The sequence below is a fragment of the Plodia interpunctella genome, chromosome Z, assembly GCF_027563975.2.
Source record: "Plodia interpunctella isolate USDA-ARS_2022_Savannah chromosome Z, ilPloInte3.2, whole genome shotgun sequence".
Taxonomy (NCBI): Eukaryota; Metazoa; Arthropoda; class Insecta; order Lepidoptera; family Pyralidae; genus Plodia; species Plodia interpunctella.
In genome coordinates, this window is record NC_071324.2 from 4,210,118 (window position 1) to 4,234,072 (window position 23,955).

Consider the following 23,955-nt stretch of genomic DNA (forward strand, 5'->3'; position numbering starts at 1 on the left):
CCGTATGATATGGAGAAATAAAAGTTGGAAACCGAACCTTTTGGCTATGACATGTAAAATAGAGTAATTGCTACGCACTGCGACGAGAAAGAGAATAAAATAGTTATATTTGAATTTTCTGAACAAAAAGCCCAAAATCCAAATTTTAAATATTCTTCAGAGGTTTTTAGGAATAAACTGCCGCGCCGCTGCCGCTGCCGGGAAGAATTGTTTCCTGGAAAATTCAATCTGTCTAACAGAAAATTCAATCAATACTCTAATTAGATTGATTTAATAATATTAAAAAAATACAATTGGTGAACAGTTATACATATAAAACACGTGTATAATAATAGCCTTGAATAATTTAAATAACTAGCTAGACCGGTAAATACCACTCATAATAAGTAGATACATACATTTATCAAGAGGTCGTATATTTTAAACTATAACGACACTTACACACACACACTTACACTTACACTTTATGTAGCTTTGTAAATAAACTGCAAATCAGAAGGTAATCATTCTTCAAATCTATCTGCACGATTTTATTCTTACCCGTAGTTTAAACCAGGTTTTCCATTATACTAAGTGGATCAACAACAATGTAATGATTTCTGTTTCTACCAAATTTATTGCAAATCAGCCTCCATAGGGTGCCACAAATGACATTGCAAAAAACAACTATATAGATAAGTATCATAATAAATATTCATAATACTCGTCTCTGCCATAGTCTCTGCAGTAGGGTTGAACTTCGTCCTGCCCTCAATAGATGGCGTTGTTAAATTTTAAAACGCGCTATGCTTTGTCGTTGGCATTCATCAAAAGGATCGTCGTCGTCTACTTTAATTTAATACATTCAAACATTCGTTAATTTTTGTAGATGCACCCTTGTAAAGGTGCGTTATTATTGACTATCAATTCACCCCCCTAGGGATGAGATTTTGTATCTGTCAAACACCAACTCTGGGCACCATCAGTTTCTCTCTCTAAATCGTAAAATAAATAAAACCACACGATAAAGTTCTTTACTTTATAAACACTTAAATATGACTTAACAATTAAAATGACTTTTGACAAGGTGGAACCTTGACTACGTGATGTGAGAAGAAAAATGTTTGTGTTGAAAGGAACGTTATCACGATTACTTCTTAAGGACCCTGGTGACCTCGGCAAGGGGGGTTATGTAGGTGCCTGGTTTGACCAGGTTCACCAGCTGTTCGGCTATCTCCTGTCCCACTCTGACTTGAGCCTCTTTGGTGGATGCACCTGAGCAATAATTACATGGATTATATATTTTTTCTGCAACGCATGCCAACGTTAATATTAGAAGTGCACATACATATATAAATAGTAGCGTATAGCGTAGCTCGCAAATAATAATACATGTCTGTTTAATTAACAGCAGGCCTACCATGAACTTTTATGGAATGATTCCATTTATCCTAAAATTAATCGTCTTCATACTAAAAATAAACTCGATGGACCAATTTGCGATGCAGATAAATTTTGGTCGCAGAGTGGATCACGTTAAGAAATGATGGTAAAAGGTATTCCTCGAAGCGTACTTTGTTTGAGCACACCCGTCGATGCGCACCAAAATTGTTCTTCGAACCGCACCAAAAAATTGCGCTCCGAGGAATACTAAAAATTTTAAAATTTCATTCTTCGAAACGCACCTACGTTTAAATATAGAGAAGAAGTTAAAATTCGTAATTGTGGGGAAAATACTTGATAATGAATTTTGAGGATAGCGGAACTTTTCATTACCAAACTTGTAAATAAAACGTTCTGAAAGTTAAGTATCCACGAAGTAGGAATTCAATGAAATCTGCCCCTTAGCTGACTTCATTATACCCTCCATACTCCATTGATAGAATCTACGACAAAATTAAAAAAATATTCGATTTTTAAAAGAGAAAGCGGGCCAGCATTCTACTTACCCAAGTGAGGTGTGGCCAGCACACCCGGGTGTTTGATGACCTCCAAGGTCAGGGGGTCTGTGGGGGGCTCCTGCTCGAAGACGTCCAGCGCTGCACCGCCGACCTGATAACGAATACAAACAATGTTACAATATAATTATTCTCACGAAATCAACAAATTCAATAATAATGCAAATGAATGCAATGGCAAACCACTTCATGAATAGTGCCAAGAAAGTTATTGTGTGTATTTCATTCCACGTAATGACCACGATCCTGAGCCGTGAGGAAATACGACTATGAAGAAGACACGGGAACTCATTCACCATAGAATCCGTACAAATAAATAAAATTGAAATGTATATGTCTGTAAAATCATTTTTCACTTACATGTCCTGAATTGAGAGCTTCAAGCAAGTCCTTCTCGTTGATGAGGCCTCCTCGACCTACATTGATGATCTTCACGCCTTTCCTACAGCGCTTTAGGACATCGGCATTTATAAGATCTGTAGAACAAAAAATACCTATATATTCTAATTAATGACTAGATTTCGCCCAAAGCTCCGCCCGCGTTTATTTCCCGTAGGAGCATTTTTTTTGTTAAATCCCTATGTCCTTCTCCGTTAGGTACTTAACACTACATGTACGCAAAATTTCAAGAAGATTGGTTGAGTAGACAAAGCGCGAAGAGGTACCAGACAAACTTACTTTCATATTTATAATATTAGTTGGAGTTCAAATAGTACTAATTTTCCTTAGTACAGAATATAAATCAACAAGCATATCTAAACAACATTAAATTGATAGTCGGTTTGATAAAGATTTAAATTGATAAACTCATTCAAAACATGTTGTGAGGTAGTATAAACAGGAAAAATATGGGTTTATTATTCCGTGAAAAATACTAAAGATTAAATTTATTTATTTTAACTACAGTTGTATTCATTTCTATGAACAGAAGAACCGTTTCTGCTCCATTCTAACTTAATTTAAATTTTGTTTTGGGTCAAAATTGCATGAAACTTAAAAATAAAGTTCATGCCAAAGTCTCCAAAGTGAAAACATTTATTCAGAAATATGCCCTGCACAGGCACTATTTACGTGCACATGTTTGCCTTTTAAAAATCAAATATTTTTTTAGTAAGCCGAACTTACTTCTCGTAGATTCGATCAATGGAGTATGAAGGGTAATGTAGTCCGCTAAGGGCCAGATTTCATCGAGCTCCAACTTCGTGGCAAAGAATTCCTTACACTGTTCTGCTGAAACGAACGGATCGAAACCCAGGATCTGAAAGAAAGAATCTATGTAATATTTTAATCGAATATCAGAAATAAAATAATTCATACAGCCGATGAAAATAAATGATTGAGACATGACACTGAGAAAGATGGCGAATAAGATGGGAGGTTACGCTCAGCTGCAGGGTTAAGATGATGATGATCAATTATTATCAACAATTAATTAGCTTTGGTATTTTCCTATGCCATCACAAGGCAATAAATTATAAAACACTTTGTACCATGGAATAGAAAAAAATAACGGAGAAAGATTGTTTTCCTTCTGTTTCGCATAATAGATTTATCTATTCTTTCCCATAATAATTTATTATTCGCAAGTTTTGTAACAAATGCCAAAGATATATAGCTCCTTATCATCGCTACACTACACAACATACCCACTTTAAATAATCCGTTCGCTTTGCTATTAAAAACATTTGCTAATTATTACAAAACAAAGTAAGTATTTTAAAATAAATCCTTTTGACGATTTCAGGCATAACATCTTGGAGACAGATCAGAACACTGTCAATCGCCAGACGATATCGGTTGCAAGCGTAAAAACATGACGTATCACGTACCTTCATTCCAAAAGCGTTCATTCTAACGGCGACCTCCCTGCCGACCCTGCCCAGGCCTATGATAGCCAGGGTCTTGCCGTAGAGCTCTGTGCCAGTGAACTTGGAACGGTCCCAGCGACCGTCTTTCATGCTGGCGGCGGCTGGCGCCACGTACCTCGCCAGCGCCATGGCCAGACCGCACGTAAGCTCGCACGCACTCATCGCGTTTGCTCCCGGTGCACTGCAATGAAACGTTCCTTTCAAAACCAGCTTATTATTAGACCTTCATAAGCACCTTTCACATAATATTTTTAAATCATGGTACAACTTATTATATGTAATAAAGTTTTTTTTTTTTGACAAAACTCTGAATCTATTATAGGACACTGCTCGTCGTAGATTTGAATTTAACTTATTTTTACATTTGTTTTATATTCACTTAGGCAGCATAGTCGGCAATAAATATTTTAGCGAGTTCAATATTATAGAAGAAACTAGGTACTAGGTATTGCATGGGGATGTAAAGGGTTTGGCATTTTTTAAAATGTACGTGATAGGTATATGAATACTTAGTGTAATCTGTAAACGACTTCATTTCTTATCAAAAAGTAAATAAGATTTGTGTCAACAAATAAGTAATAAACAACACAGTGATAAGGATGCAATGAACTTATATCTGTAGTTATTTTATTACGGACTTAAGTAATAATAAACATGAACATTAAAGTAATAATAAGGCGTTCCAACTTTTGTATGAGCTCAAAGGAACCGGTTTCCTTTTATTTCATATTACTAGGCTATATGGGATGTGTCCCCTAGTTGTCTTACAACCTACTAACCTTGATATGCATCTGCTGCAAAACCAAATCAATACAAAATACTTATTCTTTACGGATCAGGAGGTTTTGGAAGCTAAACGTCCTTGGGTGCACATCGACTGCAATATATAATGCTCTGAGAGCAAAACGTCCTCAATTTAAAACGACTGCTAGTTTTCAAAGCAAAAGGTCCTTCTATAGTCGAGGTTAAATGCAAGTATAATTTCGCAAGATTCAATTTAAGGCTTTGTCAAATGCTCAACAACAAAAGGGTTCTCTAAAGATCTAGAATATTCGCGCGCGCTTGAGTAATATACTATTTGTTCCAGAATTCGTAAATTTTGGATCTAAGGCACATATCGCACCTACTATATAAAGAGAATGAAAACCACTCACTTGATAACACCGATGCCCTTTTTCCCCGCGACCCCTACGTCAATGTTGTCGACTCCAGCGCCGGCGCGGCCCACCACCTTCAACTTAACGCCGGCGTCCAGCACTTCCTTGGTCACCTGTGAGGCTGATCGCACAACCAGAGCTTCGTAGTTCTGAAGCATCAAGAAAAAAAAGAAAAAACGTTTTAGATAACACTGGACATAGAATAGTATTAAATATTGTACCAAAGTATAAACTTTTTCAGATGATATAGTTGGATATGACGTTGGACAAATAGTCTGGAAGGATATACATATAGATAGACCGTGGTTACAGCAGCACGTAACATATTAAATATAATAAGTTATAATATTATAAATATATTATAACTTATTATTAAATATATAATATATATAAATAATATTTAATTTTATAGGTCTGCTTGCAGCAATCTTCTCATATAATCTTATGCAGGTTACGAAAGAATATGACAACAAACAGCTGTCTTAACTGGGTGTTATTGTAAGTATCTACATACGCAAGCAACATACACACAAGCATACAAAGTGCCACTCGTCTCATTATTGTACTGAATAAACATTGTGAATATTTTGGAGCTGCGTTAATAATGGCAAAATTTTTACACAAATTCATTGTATGCTATCCTCCAAAATTCTATCGATGTAACTTGACATGTCGATACTGGTTGCTATATTCTCGTACTCAAAGAAGTCATATTTAGGCATATCCTTTGAAGCTATAGATAATACTAGAGCCAGTTACCGCAAGTACTTTTTGATGTAAGGTACTATATTGATATCCCTTTTATCGGTAGCCTGACCTCTTCTTATACATAGGGTATAAATTTGTAATTACCGTTATACTTTTCACGCGAGAAGGAGAGGTTGGACTACAGATAAAAAGGATAGCAATAAATGTACTTTAAATAAAAAAGTTCTTGAGAGTACTGGCTCCATCCTCATCTACAACTTCATGGTATATCCTAAGAATTTTATTATTATTATTTTTGTAGTAATTTACGATAGAAAACATCTGGCATCGACATAGTAACAGATAAAAATTACATCACCGCAGCTTACAGCTGATAAGATTAGGTTCATAATTTATTTACTTTAGGGAAATATGTGCATCTGTATTTATTTTTAGGATCATGTGTTCGATCTTTTTAATATATTTGTTACGGTCTTACGTCTAAATTAAATAGACCTTATTAAAGAACCTTCTTCCTTACATGTTATAAATGGAAGTCCCCCTGTCGCGTCTGTCAGTATGAACGAGATTAACTCAAAAACTACCGGAAGGATTTTTATACGTTACACCCATAGATGTGTGATTTCTGCAAGGTTTAAGCATGTAATTTATTATGATATACTATAGAGCAAAGTCGGGAAGGGCCGCTAATTATATTATAGTATTGTATTAATGTAGAATCTACCTGTTTCCCAATTTCTTTCTGACACAAATTCATAGCTCTTTCTTACGTTTAATTTTCTACTTAGCATGATTTTTTCATCCTTAGTCATCAGATCATTTTTACGCCTGCCCTCTTTGTTGACTTCCAGCTAGCACTTTTTGGGTTTATCTGCTACTTACTGGTATTTCCCTGAGGAGTTCCTCTCTGGAGATTTTTGGCCTGTTGGTGACTGCGATGCCATGTGACTGCAGGATCTCAGTGCAGTTGGCCCCCACGCCGTCAGCCACCAACACTGATTTGATATCCAAACCCATGGTTACACTGTGAAGGTGGTATGAAAATTATTAGGTATGGTTTGAGGGCCGTGATGTGATGACAGCTATTATTCTTCTAAAAATACATTAGTATTTTAGGGTATTTTAATAATATTTTACTATCTTGTAGATTACTACAAGATAGTTACTACAAGATAGTAAAATATTATTAAAATACCCAGAATGTAATTAATTTTCAAATAACAATAAAAATCAATATAAAATCGGTATAGTATAGCTAATTTTTCACTGTTGAAAGAAACTATATTCGACCGGTGTACTTGACATCATATTTCTGTATGAATTTGAGGTACAGAACCGTTAGCTCATACATTTGAAACAATTACACTTTTACAGAGAGTTGAATGATCAGATAAATTTGTCTGTCTATAATAATGATAAATGATAAAAATAGCTAAAGCCATAACTACAAGTCATTTTAAGAAATTGTATAGTAAGGTATAGGTTTAGATTTTTTTATATCATTATCATCAACATGGAGCCTTCTACCTGTGTTACTACTTACTATACATAATTATACTACCTACCTAAGTACTTTATGATTATTTTAATTTATATACATTATGATTATATATATACTTTATGATTATTAAAAAGTTTTCCTCTCTAAAAAAGGAACAGTTATATACACTTCTAACTTTACGTTACTCGTTAAATATTTTTACGTAAGTATATAAAAGTAGGTAAATTTATGTTACCTATACAAAATATATACAATCGCTGACTAACTGGCACATAGTTAATTTTTGTATAGTCTGTGACAAGTACAGGTTCCTTCAAAGATTCTGGATCATGATACCGGTTTGCCTGGTAACTGGTACGCTGTGTTATATCTATATTATGGCACTGATGTATGTTTGCATTTCAACATTGTGTTTGTTATTTTAAAACCGACAAATTGCAATAACTAGCTATAACAATATTTCGATTTTCGCTAGCTTTCCAAAACATGTTATTGTATAAGTACCTATGCATTCATTAAGTATTTAATTTAAAAAAAACTGTTTAAAAAATACGTGTTAACAATCTTGTGACCCTGAACCTAATCCAATGTCAGTACAGACTATAGACAAAATAGCACAAACGAATAGTTTGGTATAAAATAAAAAAGAATTACTTACAGTCTGTACAGTCTGTGTACGAAAAAAGATGTGTCTGTGCGTCTGAGCGCCTCAATGACTTGAGTGAGACTGGTATAATATCGTGATGCCCAATTGAACCGGTACATGTACGCTTATCATTGCACACCAATGATCACTAATATGAAATATCGCTAGATACAACTTGATGTTTGCATAATTTATTTATTTCTAATCTAGGTGATTGTGAAATATAAATGAAAAATCATTTTATAATGTACTTTCATGGGATTGATATTTTAGATATTATTATCTAACTAATTAACAAGGTTCTCTCACTGATATAAAAAAAATCTTAATTAATTTAACAGGTTGTGTTGAATGACCTGCGCGGATAACAATGAATAATAGCACATATATAAGTACCTATATATTTATACAAAATAGTTTATCGACATAATACATCTATCACTATTCTATCTGTAGGTATTGGTGAAAGATTATTTTATTGAAACTTTTTAATCGTGACTATGTTTAATCCAGGTTTTGTTTTATACAAATAGTCGTTTCCCCTACATGAGCTCGCAATGAGACGTGATGTGCGTTGACTACATTTCGTCAGCTATTACAATCTTGTTGAATGTTTATTGATTTATTAAAAATGAATATGTATTTGCATCACTAGATAGGTATAGATTACAATAAGGATTAAAAGCCGTACTTATTTTTATTAACATCAAGTTATTTTTTTACATTCTAGGCTACACATTACTTTATTTTAACACTTTCTGTTTCATCATTTAATTAAGTAATTTTAAATTCAAATGAACTATATTTGTGAGACTCGGGTGTTTGCATCATTTTATCGGTTAGAGGGTCAATGTAATTATGTAAATACGTAACAATAACATGTCAACTACATAACGCTGCTAACAAGCTGCGCGATTTTTTAATCTAAAGCTGCACTGAATTTATAGTACGTTAAGTTGTACCTACATTATATCTCGGTGAAAGGGTATTTCTCTGCCAAAGTGGAACACAAAATTTCACCCACCATTATAGTCGTTTGGGGTTGATTTTTGAAGTATCCTGTTTGAACGGGAGCCTATAATCTAATTATATGCATACCGAATATCATCAGAATAGGTCAAACGGTTTAGCCGTGAAAGCGGAACAAACAGAAAAACAGATGGACAAACAGACTTTCATATTTATAATTTTAGTATAGCTTTACGTATTATGTGATTCGTTTTCTCATTTTTATCATAAGAAAAATGTCCAAACTCGATACGATTGATGTTAGTAATAGTAGGACATTTGCTCTCTATTTTGTGGCCGAAGGTACTTTGATCACATTTCAATATTAGGTATATTGAAATGAGATCAAAGTACCTACCTTACTAATGTGGTACTCAGCAGTGCGGTTGTGTGACGATGATAAGGAAAACTTTGCGGTGTTCGACTTCTTTAGATACTACTAGGGTTTTAGAAATAAACAACTAATTATATCTTAATATTAACTTTATTATCACACTTAAGAAAGATATAAACATATCACGATGGCACTAGCGATCAGTGCTTCAGCAGACCAAGTCATTTGTTGGTGATGGAACTATTTACGTTACGACTTCGCTTATCCCTAACAGGTTTCACTTAACATAATAAATTATGAGAATGAGTATAATTTTGTTGAGATTTGAATAAGTTTTACACTAAAATTAAATATACCAAACGTTTTATAATAATTTTAAATTAAGAAGAGAGAAAGTGGTCCAATAGTTTGAGGAAAATCGGGACCTAATATTGTATCTAGTCACAATAAGACTTTTGGACAAAGTTTGTAGTGAAACTTTGAGAGAAAACGACATGGGGTGTGCTGTCATCTTTGGAACCCAATCCAGAATCCATGAAATACGTATGTCAAGGAAATATTTCATTAACATGCTAATATTTACATACAAATCATCAATCAGAAGTCCAAGTTTACATTAAAAAACGTTTAAGAAAAATTAGGAAATGTAAGTAGGTAAATCGTAGATATTAAAAAATTTGACAGCTACGAAACTACTGATAAATCTCGAAAAGGTATAAAATTATACAATAGGCACTATATCTAGGCAGTTTGGAGAGTAAATTGACTAAAAAATAATGAGCATCTGCACCGAACGTTGCGAGACAAGTTTCTTTGCTACCTCCGCTTTCTGGCACTCTCGTTATGTATAATAATAATTGGATCAGGTGCCATATTTATTATTTTCGCTTATGTTGATCAATGATCAGTGCGGTCTAACCCTAATTGGTTCTGTTTCAAAGTTGGAGTGCGAGGAATAGCGAATTATTATAACTGTGGTGTGTTCAGTGAGATGTCACTGACTTTTAAGCAGTACGAGTTAGGCTAAAGTTTATTTGGGAGCGCCTCTTGCGGGCCGCACGGGGCGGGATCCGATGCCGCCGGCGGCGCGTCTCCGGGCAATGAGGGCGTCAAGGCCTCGCAGAGGTGGTGCTGGCGTCGTCTCCGCTGGTTGGGCCTCCGTCTCTTCTGTCTCGGTCTTCTCTGCGCTCGTGCTGTCTTCCGTCGTCTCCGTTGATGACTTCTTGACAGCTTCTGTTGTCGCCTAAGGACAAGATATAAATAAATGGTGTTGATTCTAGTTCGTCTTTGGCACTAAATATTGATCAATTTGTATTGCGTTCTAATCAGGAATCGGTGTACTTAAAATGCTGTAAAAAGACAACGTGGATTTAAAATCTTTCGATCGTATTTTACTTTATAAGATTTTATAAGAAGAACAAGGATTCCAAATTTTGTAATTACTGGAAAACCCTTCATACCAATTAAATTACTTACCTCAGTGGTAGCTAGCTTCCTCTTGATGAGTGGGTTGGGACGGCGGGAGGGGGGCGGCTGCGTGATGCGAGGTTTGGGAGAGGGCGCCACTTGCAGACGGTTCCGCAAACGTACGCCGCCGCGTACTGGCTGCTCAGGCGCAGGCGTCGGAGATGATCCCTGCCGGTCAACATCATCGGTTAACGTGGTGATGAGATCTCACACGATATTAAATATATCAAGTAAGTCAACGTGGAACAAAAGGACTAGAATAGGTAGAATATTATCACTGCATGCTGCACTGATGCATGTCGTATAAGGCGACTAAGACATACAATAGTCTTGGCAGTTAACAATAGTATTCCCAAGGAGAGGGCAGACGGCCGATTGTAAAATCACAAACGATCTTCAAAATTGTAGGTTTAATTACTATGACTATTGGCTTCATCACAGGGCGTTACAGCCCTGAATGCAACATGGAACACGCAAGGATTAAATAGAGAGAGAATCTGATAACCTCAGCTTCAGCATCAGTGGCGGCCACAGCTTCGGGGGCGGAGGTCTCGGCGGGTGCTTCGGAGGCAGCCTCGGTGACCGGCGCTCCAGGGCGCAGGCGTGGATTGGCGCGGAGGTTCAGTCGGGCGCCGGGACGCAACGAAGCTGGTCTCAGATTCGGTCTTGGACGCCTGTAAAAAATCCTTACAGTTGTAGTCCTCACGGCTAAGGGTCGTCGTTATTACGTGGCAAGAAATACACACAACGACTTTCTTGGCAATATTAATGGAGTGGACTGCCATTGATGGTGTGTGGATGATAAATTATCTAGAGTAATGGTTTCCTCGTGATGTTTTCTTTGACCGGAAGCAAGTGATGGTTGATGGTAACGATTGACGTGGTGACTCAGATTGGTATACAAACTCACGAGTAGGATTCGAACTTGGGACCTTTCGGTAACCAGCCATTGGACCACCAATGCTTCAAAGATTATAATATTCGCTTTATTTTTTGCATTTCCAGTTAAAAGTTCAGGAAATGTAACAAGTACTTTAGGTTCCTTGAATATAAAAAAGTTGGTTAATTTGTTTAACTATCATTCGGTCATGCGATATGACACACAATATATATATTTATAAATCACACTAGCGCAGTTTATGAAACGAACTGTTTTTGTATATAAATTACATCAACCGTAAAGATTAAACTTGTAAATACTTTTTGTGATAATTCACCCACATTTTTTACTTTAGTATGCGGAAAATTAATTCATTTCAACAATGATATGTAGATGTGCATTTATATAGTCATTATGGTTAATAACCAAGCTACTTTGGCACATAGACAGATTAGGTACCTACATAATTTAAGCTCTTTGAGCGTATACGAGTACTAGACTCCCGAATCCGGCAGGAGAGTGATGGCTCGGAGTGTCAGCATGGGTTTCATCCATGCTGTCTCATGTTACAGATGTTACAGTTGTTGTCGTCATGCTACAAACCCTATTTTTGTCCTAATTTGAATATTTATTATATAATACAGACATGAAAAAAATGTCGTGTAAATACTTGATATAGACATGGTAAATTGTGGTATGAAAACCGATGGAATAGTAAACAGAAAGTTAGAAAACGCGATGTACGTAAGAGTAATTGCTTTTCAATTTCTCCCAATTTTCGAATTAAATGCAACTTGGAGCTTTCGAATAAAGCTTTCGATATGGTTGTGTTGTGATATGCAATTAATTATTGCCAATTAGATTTTTTGTATATCGATGAGGGGAAGTGTAGAGCAGAATAAAATCTGAGGACCGTCGTAGTTGAACACAAACTATGAGGCCGGTAGAACAAAATTGGTGGGACCACAAATATAAAATTCTCATATCCTCAACATAGTTCGTGTATAAGTTTACATGGATTAATACCCAATAGTCCTAGCCGGTACAGGCGTAGTCTCAGCTGTGTCTCCGACAGCCGTATCGTCCTCGCTGGCGGCCGGCGCGGCCGTGGTGGAGGTGAACGGCCGTCTCAGGCCTGGACGGGGACGGACCCTGAAATTGCACAGCAAACATTTTAAGTAAATCAAAAGCCTATCAGTATCAGAACAGTGCCTAATGTTTTGGTCATTTCGGATATTACCATTATTAATTAATTTAATAAGAAATTAATTAAATAATTAAGATAAAATTTTCAAATGAGTACAGAAGTGTGCGAACCTTGGCGCGGGAGCAGCTTCACTGGCTCCACTGGCTTCTTCCTGCGCAGGCGCAGCTGTTGTCGAACTCGGTCGAGTGCGGCCTCCGAACAGCCCGCGACGACCGAATGCCTGAAACAATACAGGAAGTACGTTGAAATAACTGTAATTCACTGGGATAATGCCAACACTCCTCGTGCGCACGAGTGAATGAACGTTTAATGATGTTGGCGCTTTGAATGACTTTTGATATCATTCGAGATTCAACCAATAAGTTGCGCTCAAAATGGCAAAAATACGGTTATTACTATTCATATTCCTATTTACCACGCTCCTATTTAAAATGCGCCGAACGGGCGAAGAACGGAGATGATGTCAATTTGCAAAGAAAAATAAAATTAAATGATGATGGGAAACTCAAAATAGAAAATCTGGTTTATTTTCAATATTTAAATTTGTCTTAAAATCTATGCATGTGACATGTATATCAAAATGAAATAAATGAAACGTATTAATATTCCATAAGAATGAAATGGGATTCCACATGGGAAAAAAATTACAAGAAAAATATGATAAATCTACGTCGTATTAAGAGAGAAAGCAAGACTAACATTTCGCCGAGGGAAGAAGAAAGGAAATAAATAAAATATGTAGGCGCTTTTTGAAGATTAATAAGTTGTTAGGCAAGGGCGTGTCTTTTCCAATAAATGTAGGCACTATATTTTTAATTCATTCATCATTTTTGAAACAGATGACTTTAAATGGCTGAAACTGAAACAGGAATACATAGATATTCCGTACATAGGTATTTCAAGTATAGATTTCAAATTCAACATAAGTGGCATATTAAGAACCTGGCTCATTGGAAATAGTGGGGAGAAAAAAGGAACATGTAGGTATATAAACACACAATCGCAATGCATTCAACAAGTCGCTTCAGAGTGGTCAATAAATTTTAAACATATACTTCCGAAATCGCAAAAAAAACCAAGCTGATAAATTTTATCAAGTTAGGTATTTAATTTTGTATGAAAAAGCTCACTTTGTTTTCGCGATTTTGTGATTGCTCCCATACCATCAGTATCATGGACTGAGCACGTATGTCTACGCATACAGTCCATAATACTATTACGTACATGATGTTGTCTACAAAGAATACCAACGTATAAAAATCACCGTGTATTTAAAGATGTGTATACAGTACATACTACATACCTTTGGTTGAGTGACTGCCTTCTCCAGAGGTGCTGAAGAAGCGGTGGACACGTCGGCGGCGGCTGTGGTCCTTCGCACTCCGCCAGGCTTGCTGAACCGACCTACGAACAAACGGTATGTTATGTTATTGCCCATACTTACGATAAAGTTGTACAGCACATAGGTAAAGGCAATATCACATATTTTTCAGCAAATTATGAAATATCTTGGTGAGAATCTGGATTAAATTTATGGATTAACATAATGAAAATACTTTTAAATGTTAAGGAAACAACACGTAAGTTTGTATTAATTTAGCAACCTTGATAAAATAATACATTTTTGTTGTTTATTTTCTTACTTATAGAAATCTTTTAAGTAATTAAATAGCTATAATCTTATACAGATTATTGTCAATTTTCATATATGTATGAATTTTACTTTTATCAAAGCTAAGATCAATTTTAATTAAAATTATATTCGGTCAGAAATGTAGCAAAGATCGAACGATAACTAATAGTGTCGTCTCTATTATACGTTACACAAATGTATTCCGTATTTCTTCACTTTACTGTCATGTAAACAATTCCTTACACACAAAATATTTCGTATTAGGTATGTATAAATAAATTTAGATACACATGCTGACAAGCAAACACTCGCAGCTAAGACAATCATAAAGAAAGAATTTCGCAACAACAATCGCCAAGCCACAAAACAATAAAAACATTCGCTTTCGCCAGCACACCCAGTCTGTCACGCAGTTAAACTAGGAAATCGTTTATTTTAAAAGGATATCCTCGAATGTTAGAAATGATATGAGTGTAGTGTGATAGATTTACCTCGTGCTCTGGTAGAAGTCTCCTGTGGCGCTTCAGTAGCTGCTGAAGTAGAAGACACCTTGGCGCGTGCTCCCGGTCTTCCCTTGAACCGAGAGGGACGAGTGACGGGCGCAGGAGTGGTCGTGGTAGTTGTCGTAGTGGGCGCTGGAGTGGTTGTGGTCGTTGTGGTTGTCGTAGTAGTTGTAGTTGGCGTGGTATATTCCTCTGTTGTGCTCATCGCCTCCGTCGTCCACGAATCTTCGTCGGTCGTCGTCCCATCAACCAAACCGTCACTCGTAGGATTAATCTCATTATTCAGGTTTTCACCCGCTAAGTAAGCGTAGAGATCCAACGCCACCTTTTCCATAGCAGTCATCGTTGTATATTCTGTTGTGTCTTGCTCGTAAGTTGTCGTCTGCTTGTAATCAGACGGAAGTTTAGAATCATCAGTAATCTCTTGGAACCTTATACCTCCAGACAAACTATGACCTTCTCTCAGAGAATCTTTGGCATGAGTTGGTTCTTTGGCTGTAGGCAATGGTTCAGGGATTTCAGTAGTAGTTTTACTTTCTGAGGAATATCTCGATGGAGGCTCTTTGTACTGAGAGGGTAATTCTCCTGTTTTAAAACTATCTAAGTCGACCAATTCGGAACTCGGACGTCTGAAATCATCCAAATACATTAGTTAAATTAATTGATTGATTATATTGAACGGTTAAAATTACTATTTTTATCGTCGTATGTCGATTGTCATATCAAAGATAACTATGTGGAATTTTACCTGATATGGGCACGTGTCCTGCTCCTAGTTTGACCAATAGATTCATCAGCAATGTTGTCAATTTGCGGACGTCCTCGTTGTCTCACCACTTCAGTCGTGGGCTCTGTGGCAGCAGTGGTTGTGGCGGATGCGAGATTGCGACCACGGGGTGGGAAACGAGTGCTCGATGGTAACCTATATTGAAAATATAAGGAGACTTTCTTCAAGTAATACAATTATAATCTAACCCAAGACAATTCTTACATTTATGCAAACAGGTAATAGGTATATAAGTAAAAACTACTTTATTTATTAGTTATATATATTACCTGTCTTCTTCGACTTGTTCTTCAACTGGAGCAGGCGCCACATTGCGGCTTCTTTGACGACTTCTACCTCCTGTTGGAAGTACCTCGTTCTGTTCGGATGTAGCAGGAGTCGTTGTTGTTGTTCCTGATCTATCAATAGTACTGTACTTGCTCTTGCTCTTACTGTCTTTACCTATTTGGTTATCTGTTTCAACTTTTTGTGGACCATCATGTGAGTTGTGGTTTGCTGGGGCTAATGTGGTAGTGCTTTTAACTTTTGAATCCTTATCTTTCTTTCCGCCTTCTTCTTCATCGTAATAGTAGTAAATGTATTCATATTCATAATCTTGACCATTTGGGCCTTTTTTGATTTGAATTCTTGAGTTTTGTTGCTCAGAGCCAGCTGCCTCTAATTGTACATTAGATGATAAAAGGCCAGTGTTTATATCATCGATTGAGTCAAAGTTGATCGGAATATAATCATAGGTTTTTGTCGTATCAGTTCTAGTAGTAGTCAAAACGGGTTTCTGTGTAGTTGTACCAGAAACACTAGTAAGCTTGCCTGATTCAGACATAGCTTCTAAATCAACGTCTAGATTAGGGTTGGTATCAGCATTTTTAGCGGCATCGTTTATTTTAATTCCCTCTAATTTAGATACTGGAAGGTCAATTTCTACAGATTCAGGAGTCTTTCCTCTTAAGCCCTTTTTAAACAACGTCTTTTTATCTTCTTCGATAGAAACAATTCCTTCTGATGGATTTTTAACTTTGCCGCTATGTATTTTCTTGGTAATTTTATCATTTCCATCTTCGGGCTTGAAATATCTGTGATGAGGATGTTTATCGGGAATCTTATGTGATGATTCGAAATTTCTAATCGGAGTTTGCTGACCTGAACTAACTAGAACATATTCTTGCCCGGCCTGCGGCTCTGTGATGATATCGACTTCGGCATGCGCCAGATAGAAGCAGGCAAATATACATCTGTAACAAAGAAAACGAGATGTTGATCACTATGTAGATATTGCGTTATGAAAGTTGGTTTCATAGCTGTGCCAAGAGTCAGTGCTCCGTGAGTCAGCAAGACAACAGCTGCCTGCTGCGCCTACAATCCTGCGATCTCCAAGCAGAGTAAGGAACTCTGACTCATCTATTGTGTAAATTTCATCACTGCATTCTTACGTTACTAAATGTAGGTATCAAGATTAGCATAAATGTAATGCAAGATAGTGACAGTACCGTCGCTATAAGTTTTAATTTATGCAAGTACTCTGTTTTTGCCATTGGCTTTGTAACCTGAATAAAATTTGCATAGACCTATCGATACGTTCGACAGAATTGCACCGGTTCAAAGAAGTCGTGTGAAATCCAACTAGATGACTGCAAAACAAGTAATGTTTATTGCAACAGTTAATATGATGTGGTCGTGAGAAATTGGCGACGAAAATCAGAGCGTGGGTGTCTTAGCGTTCTAATTCCACAAATGCACTTCGATGAAGCAACACATGACGATCACTTTCGCCTGTAAACCTACTCTTACTGTCAATTTTGTTTAGAATCATCTTCACCTCAATTTAATGAGCATAGTCACTCTGTGATAACTATATTACTCCTGTCGACTTGTGCTGTTTCCAAAACTAGCAGTTTTATACCTACTAGCAGTTTTACAACGATTAGTATAAACACTCAGTATGATTCATATCGCTGTTGAGTATAAACCATTTGTCACTCGCAACAGAAGCTTCCGTACAATTTCTCGCACGACCACTAGAATGCGCAATACTAAGACACATTGTTGGAGAATAACTTCGACTGACTTGCCTATCAAGTTCGGATAATAAAATGCATTTTATAGGTTTTATAAAAATCATAAAAAGATATAGCTGCTCAGAAGAAAGCATCAATAATTCACGGCCGAAAGGCCTGAAACTGATGAAGACTTCATTACTTTCAATCATCAATATTCCAAGTTATAATATTGCACAGAAAAGTAACACTGTTCAGTGTTCTTACTTATACTGATCTAATTTCACTAGTCGTAAGGTCGTGTGGCCAACAAGGCTATATGAGCGGGGTAGTGGACGACTGACCAACTTAGTCAGATACGTCGATTGCAACAATACGGGAACTAAAGAAGATCATTGTACACTGGTCTTTAGTGATATGACCTATTGATGCAAATAGGCTAAAGGACGCCAAGCTCTGTAAAGTAGGCGAAATAAGTTATTGTCTCTGTTCAATTTACTTAACGACCCTAGAAGCCATTCCTGTCATTATTAAATATTTTTGCAAATCGTTGTGTATTTTTGAATATAAGAATATAGTTAAGAGGATGAACATCGAATTATCCAAGTATTTTAGAAGTTCTTTTTTGCCATGTAATTAATAAAAATTTATACACGTTTTATATAAAACTATTTATAAAGGTATAAAGAAATCAAAATTATGAAAAACATTAAAATATTTTGTAATAAAAATGTAATATTTTGATCAAAAATACCTTTAAAAAAGATAATAGAAAAAGCATACTCTTATCAAGATCGTGCTCTATTCATTTCGGTTAGTGAGTGAATTTATATATTTAATATATATAAATTCACTCACTATAACTCTCTATAAGGTTCCTATTTTTATACTGTCGACGACGTATCGATCATTAAAAAATATTTTGTTAGGCTCAATGACCAACGGTTGCATATATAAGTATTTTATTACCCAGATACTTTCAACTTTTTGTGCGTGAAATTGCTTTTTTCGTGTTTCAACGAAGAAAATCAATTACTTTTTTGGCATATTCACACGGGTATCACATACCTAGTTTTAATTTTTAATACGTAAGTATGTAGGTAGTTACTTAGTATAATTAATAACAGGGTATGGCTAAAAGTAATGTTACTAGTCATACACCTAATGATCGTATTAAAAAAATAAATTTTATCTTTCAAATTTTGAATGTGGAATAAACAAAAAATTAATGAATGTGCGATGAAGATGCAAGATATTGCAACATTCATCAGAATCACGTCGTACAGCTCCAAACGCGTAATAAAGCACAGTGCGTGCTTGCAACTTAAAGCCCAGTTTACAATGGTCCAGTGCAGGATTTTACTACTTTCGAGGCATTGCGCTGATTCAAAATGTTCGTAATGATTAATTATAGTAAATATTTTCGTTTCATTATAACATTTTATGTTACCTTCGTCATAAAAATAATTTAAAAATATAAGTAAAGCATAAATTACGAAGCAGTAGTTACCAACAAAGCTAGGTACGATGTCGCGAAAGAAGTACTGCGGGCTTACCATCATCTCTTAACGCGATCCACTTTACGACCTAAACTGAACTGCATCGCAAATTCGTACTATCGACTTAATTTTTAGTATAAATGCGATTGCTTTGGAATCGTTCTGTAAAAGTTGATGGCAGGCCTGCTGATGTTTGTCTGTAATCAAATCCCGCAAGTTGACATTGCATTATTATGATAATCATAATCTGATGGTGCAACCAGGATCTGCTCCAAAAGAGAGAGCTCTTCAACATTTTTTCCCGCGTTGAATGAAACAATATCTCTCTGCCGACAATAAATGCTTGTGGCAATAATGACGTTTTAGTTAGTAACTTGTTCGCTAATCGGCTCGCCAAATGTGAACTGACTAAAGGTAGATTGCATCTGGGTTCGACAACCGGCGCTTCCTCCGCATCACGTACTCGGGGCCCAGGAAAACGCCCAGACATTTGTCTTTAAGACTTGGGCCCAGTACGTGCCTCTAGCTTTCGCTGTGTTGCATCAATTAGGTACCTCTGTCATTGCGTTTTCTTCACGGAGACTAAAGTTATGGACAAATTTTTAATAAGACTGTTTTAAATAGTGTTAACTAGCGGCCCGTCTCGGCTTCGTTCGGGTAAAAATATAATAAATTATACATCTAAATCTTCATTGATGAAAACCGTATGAAAATCTGTGCTGTAAATTAATTATGAATAGACAGACGCGCTAAGGACTTTGCTTTATAATATGTATGGAAAAGGATAATACACACTACAAAAGTCGCACAATTATTCGGCATTTAATTTTATCATAAATAGTAAGTATATTGATCCTTATATTGATACTTCGATAGGTTCCATAATATAACTACAAAAACATACACATCCCATTTCTCATTATTAAATCATACCGCATAATTGGCCGAGTCAACATCGTAATGCCTGCCTAATTAATTTATTGTTGCAAGGTAAGTAGTAAATGAAATATTATTGCAGATTACGTAGATATAAACATTTATTGTGGAGGTCTAAATACTCGGAATGTTACACCAACGTTGGCCTACTGCGGTAGCACTAATTATACTAGTAGCTTTAGACTCTTGACACAGTGTGATTTCAGCTGTATCTACTGTTGAAGGTGAAATAACGCGTATATAGTATTGTAATGAAAGTTGCTTCCCGCTGCTGTCCCTGTGTATGCTTAGAACTTCAAAACTACGCATAACGGATTTTGATGCGGGTTTTTTAAAAAGATAGTGTGACTCCCGAGGAAGGTTTTGGTGTACTTATAATTTATTATGGTAAGGCCGCTTGTTCTGTTCATTATGGTTCTATTTTCCACTGCTGAGCAACAACCCCCCCTTTTTGTTTTCAATTTGGATAGGTACGGCAATAACTGGCAAGTGATATTTTTATAATCATATAAAATACAACGAACAATAATTTTACAAGGTATGTTAATCCCGGAAAAATATTTCCATGTGTCCAGTTGGGCAAAAGATAAATCCGAAACCTCTTAACTCTGAGACGCTTTTTCCGAGCATTGCATTGTTATGTCACAGTTAAGGATAGGAACGACCGACCATGAAAACGAGATCTTAGATAGACAGAGAGATAACATTGAACAATGTTGGCCATTGTCACTTTTACTTACGATTTTATTATTATGAAAGAATAAAAGATAAACGATTCGCGGCAACTTCACGCTTTATTTTTTTTTTGAGCTCGATTGTGCGTAATGTTTAGGAACGATTTTATTAAGTTCTTAAATATTCTATTCAGAAGTGAAGAATTATTATTAGTATGGTCTTTCTAATAGCTACAAATACCAATGTCCCAATCTCTCATATAGAACTATCAAACAATTTGTGACTGTGAAATAAAGTCAATTTTATCATCAACATCATCATCATCTGCAGCCCTCTGTGACCCTCTTCTGGGCATAGGCCTCCCTCCGTCCAAAATGATTTTTTATGTAAGTTCAAAGCATTTGACTCTGCTTCTACAACTCTCAATATTATCTTGTGTCTTCTCTTTTCTAAGATTATTTCTCTTTCTATGTAGAAAGACGAAACTTTAAGTCGGTATTAAGAAAATTTATCTCAACATATTGTCATTCTCTGTATACACCTCGTATATTATTTTAAAATTTAAAATTTAATTTAAGTTTTAACGCGCTTCAAATTCATCTTACTTTTATCACAGCATTTTTCCGGCTTCTTCATTAGCTTTCCTCTTTCCTACATTTTCTTATCCACTTCGCACTGTCTGCGACAGCCCATTGGCAAGTATATAGTTATATAAGTTTATATTATATTGGAACTTTAATTAAAACGCCGGATGTCCGGAATGCCTAAGAAAACTGGTTATATTGGAAAAGCTGCGCCGCGAGGTCGCCTCTTTATGGTCCAGCGATTGTCTCGTGGGACCACTGTTGTAGGTCAAGGACCACTCACAATTCCCACACGTACAGACTGACTGTGCCTCTTTCTTTATGTACACGCGAATCGGCGACCTGTGAGCATTGTCTTGTCTGTATGCAATTACATCATAAAATGTTATCAAAATTGTTAATTAACTAAATAGCTCTCGGTATATATATATAAATAGCTATAGGTATTATAAGCTTTTAATAAAATGTTTGTTTTTACTTGTTATATCATGTTTAACTTCTCAACACGATCACATTTATTAGTGAAATAGGGTCAGTTTTGCAATAGTCAATATTGTTTTTGTCTAAAGTCTTAGTGGAAAGTTGACATGGTAAAAATAAACTAAGACTTTGAGAATCTTCACGCCTAAATCTTCACACCTAACACATTAGCAATCATAACTAGGAGTTGCAGAATGCAGAAATTATCGAACATCATGTTATATGCAGAAATGCATTGTGGCAATACTGGTTGCGTAAGAAAACCTCTCTGTCTTCATGACCGGAGACATTTTCTATGAATGCCAAATAACAGATGTAACAAATAGCTTAGATGTATATACCTATCGGTACCTAATTGAAATAAGAAGGGATAAAAAGTCTTAAAATGTATATAGATACGCGTGTAAATGCGTGCCTAGTATGTGATAATTAAGGATATCAAATATTGTGCGAAGGAAAGCGGAGGAGCTAGGACGCTGGCTGAGGAACCAACCTGTAAAACCTTCAAATAAGAAGAAGAGCCCTAAGCAATAAATAGACATTCTCCCAAAAGCATCGCCTATTTGGGCAATAATAATGGAATCTAAAAAGTTCCGCATTATACAGCTAAATACCTAATAAATCTTTTAAAAAGCACGCCGATCACTTTGACACTTGACGCACGCGCACCCAACAAGTTCAATCAATGTAACCTCTAACTCTTAAACAAACAACGACAGAGAAAACCGGATCCATAATTTCTCTATTCGGACGCTGCTGTTACGTAACTAGCTGGCTCTCATTATACATTGCTCAGTTATACCTATCTACTTCATTAACACACGTGTGCTAAACGCTCGTCTAACTATTGTCTCTTGCTAACTATATTTACATGTTGAGTGGGTAAAAAAGGAGATTCCTAAGCGAAGCTTAAAATAGGATGGTAAAAATGACTGGTCAGTTGATACGACAGGAGATCTAGGAAAAATAAGTAAGAGAATAGTCAGGCATGTCGTGTTAAAGCCGAGAATGACACTGCTCCAACCAGGTACGACAAGAGCGAAAATTTTATGAAAATGAAGAAGTACTTTATAGGAAATAAGTTTTTGTAACAATGAAATGTTTTACGAAAATAATATATAGTAATATTACATTTTAAAATCAAAATATAATAAATACTTATTATATTTATTTTTGCCTTTCTCAAGAAAATATGTGTTAATTAAGTTACTTAGTTTTATGCTGATTTTCTGTGTAAATTAATTCGGATATATTGCAAACAGTCACGAATCAAAGACATTGAGTTCTTTATTAGAAAGAGCAATTTTAATTTGATAAGCAACGTTCAAGGTTACTAAATACAAAATATTGTTGAGAAACGGTTAACTAAAATTTGAGTGGCGCAAGCGTATTTTGCGTATAGGAACAAATAGGTACAATTACACATTAAACGTCGGCGATTTGAGGCAAGTATTTGGAGTATTTCAAACGAAAAATGTAAACGAAGTCACGAAATCAATAGTGACCGAAATTGCGAGGTTTCTAGGATTCCTCGTCGTAAAATCAAAACCTTTTTAGAACCATATTCTGCTGTAACTATACCCCAGCCAAATATATGTTAAATTAAAATAGAAATAAGGAAAGTGCCTTGAAAAAATAATTACATTACAGAACCATGACTAATTGATCCTTGAAAACTGTACCGTAAATGACACACGAGGGAAAACCTGCTGTTGGGCATTAAACCTACGGACCTTCATTTTGAAAAGTTTCGTCAAGGTTCAATGCCGTGATACTATGAGTAACATTTCCTCGAATCTTGTTTATTAATTAAGTTTCATTGAGTAGTGTTGCCAACTAAATGTGCACGTACTATTTCTATTAGAATAGGTTGGATACCGGTTCGTAATTGAGATGAAATACGTCACAAAATGTCTTGATAAATCACTTTCGGTGTGTGACTGACAGACAACGCGCAGTCGAAACGATTTGAGGACTATTAGGGGCCACTAAGATATTTCCTGAAACTCAATTTCAGCAGATGGGCAAGATTATGGGCAAAACTAATAAACGCATAAAACTAATGTAGGCGCGTAAAAAAAATGGCAAAAGGATAGATAAAATACAAAAAAATGGAGTTGAAAGTGCATTGCAAGCGAAGTGTCAACTGCA

General features: G+C 36.0%; 2 protein-coding genes across 3 annotated transcripts in view; both read right to left on the bottom strand.

The window, feature by feature from the left end:
* Positions 1–1,004: 1,004 nt before the first annotated feature.
* Positions 1,005–7,962, bottom strand: LOC128682979 (uncharacterized protein). The gene is made up of 8 exons (XM_053768075.1): positions 7,830–7,962; positions 6,553–6,694; positions 4,960–5,111; positions 3,767–3,986; positions 3,063–3,195; positions 2,298–2,413; positions 1,929–2,031; positions 1,005–1,254 (listed from the first exon to the last, which is right to left on the bottom strand). Exons 1-8 carry the CDS (start codon positions 7,934–7,936, stop codon positions 1,130–1,132), a joined length of 1,098 nt encoding a protein of 365 aa, XP_053624050.1. The 5' UTR covers positions 7,937–7,962; the 3' UTR covers positions 1,005–1,129.
* A 1,328-nt stretch (positions 7,963–9,290) lies between these two features.
* The window catches only part of LOC128683066 (mucin-5AC-like), a 30,197-nt gene continuing 15,532 nt past the window's right edge, over positions 9,291–23,955 (bottom strand). For both annotated transcript variants that reach the window (XM_053768281.2, XM_053768282.1), the window contains exons 3-11: positions 15,906–16,868; positions 15,598–15,771; positions 14,838–15,478; positions 14,017–14,117; positions 12,824–12,933; positions 12,533–12,658; positions 11,132–11,300; positions 10,636–10,794; positions 9,291–10,402 (exon numbers count right to left, since the gene is read on the bottom strand). In XM_053768281.2, coding sequence (XP_053624256.1) covers positions 10,190–10,402; positions 10,636–10,794; positions 11,132–11,300; positions 12,533–12,658; positions 12,824–12,933; positions 14,017–14,117; positions 14,838–15,478; positions 15,598–15,771; positions 15,906–16,868 — 2,656 coding nt within the window. In that variant the 3' untranslated portion in view covers positions 9,291–10,189. The remainder of the gene's footprint in view (positions 10,403–10,635; positions 10,795–11,131; positions 11,301–12,532; positions 12,659–12,823; positions 12,934–14,016; positions 14,118–14,837; positions 15,479–15,597; positions 15,772–15,905; positions 16,869–23,955) is intronic.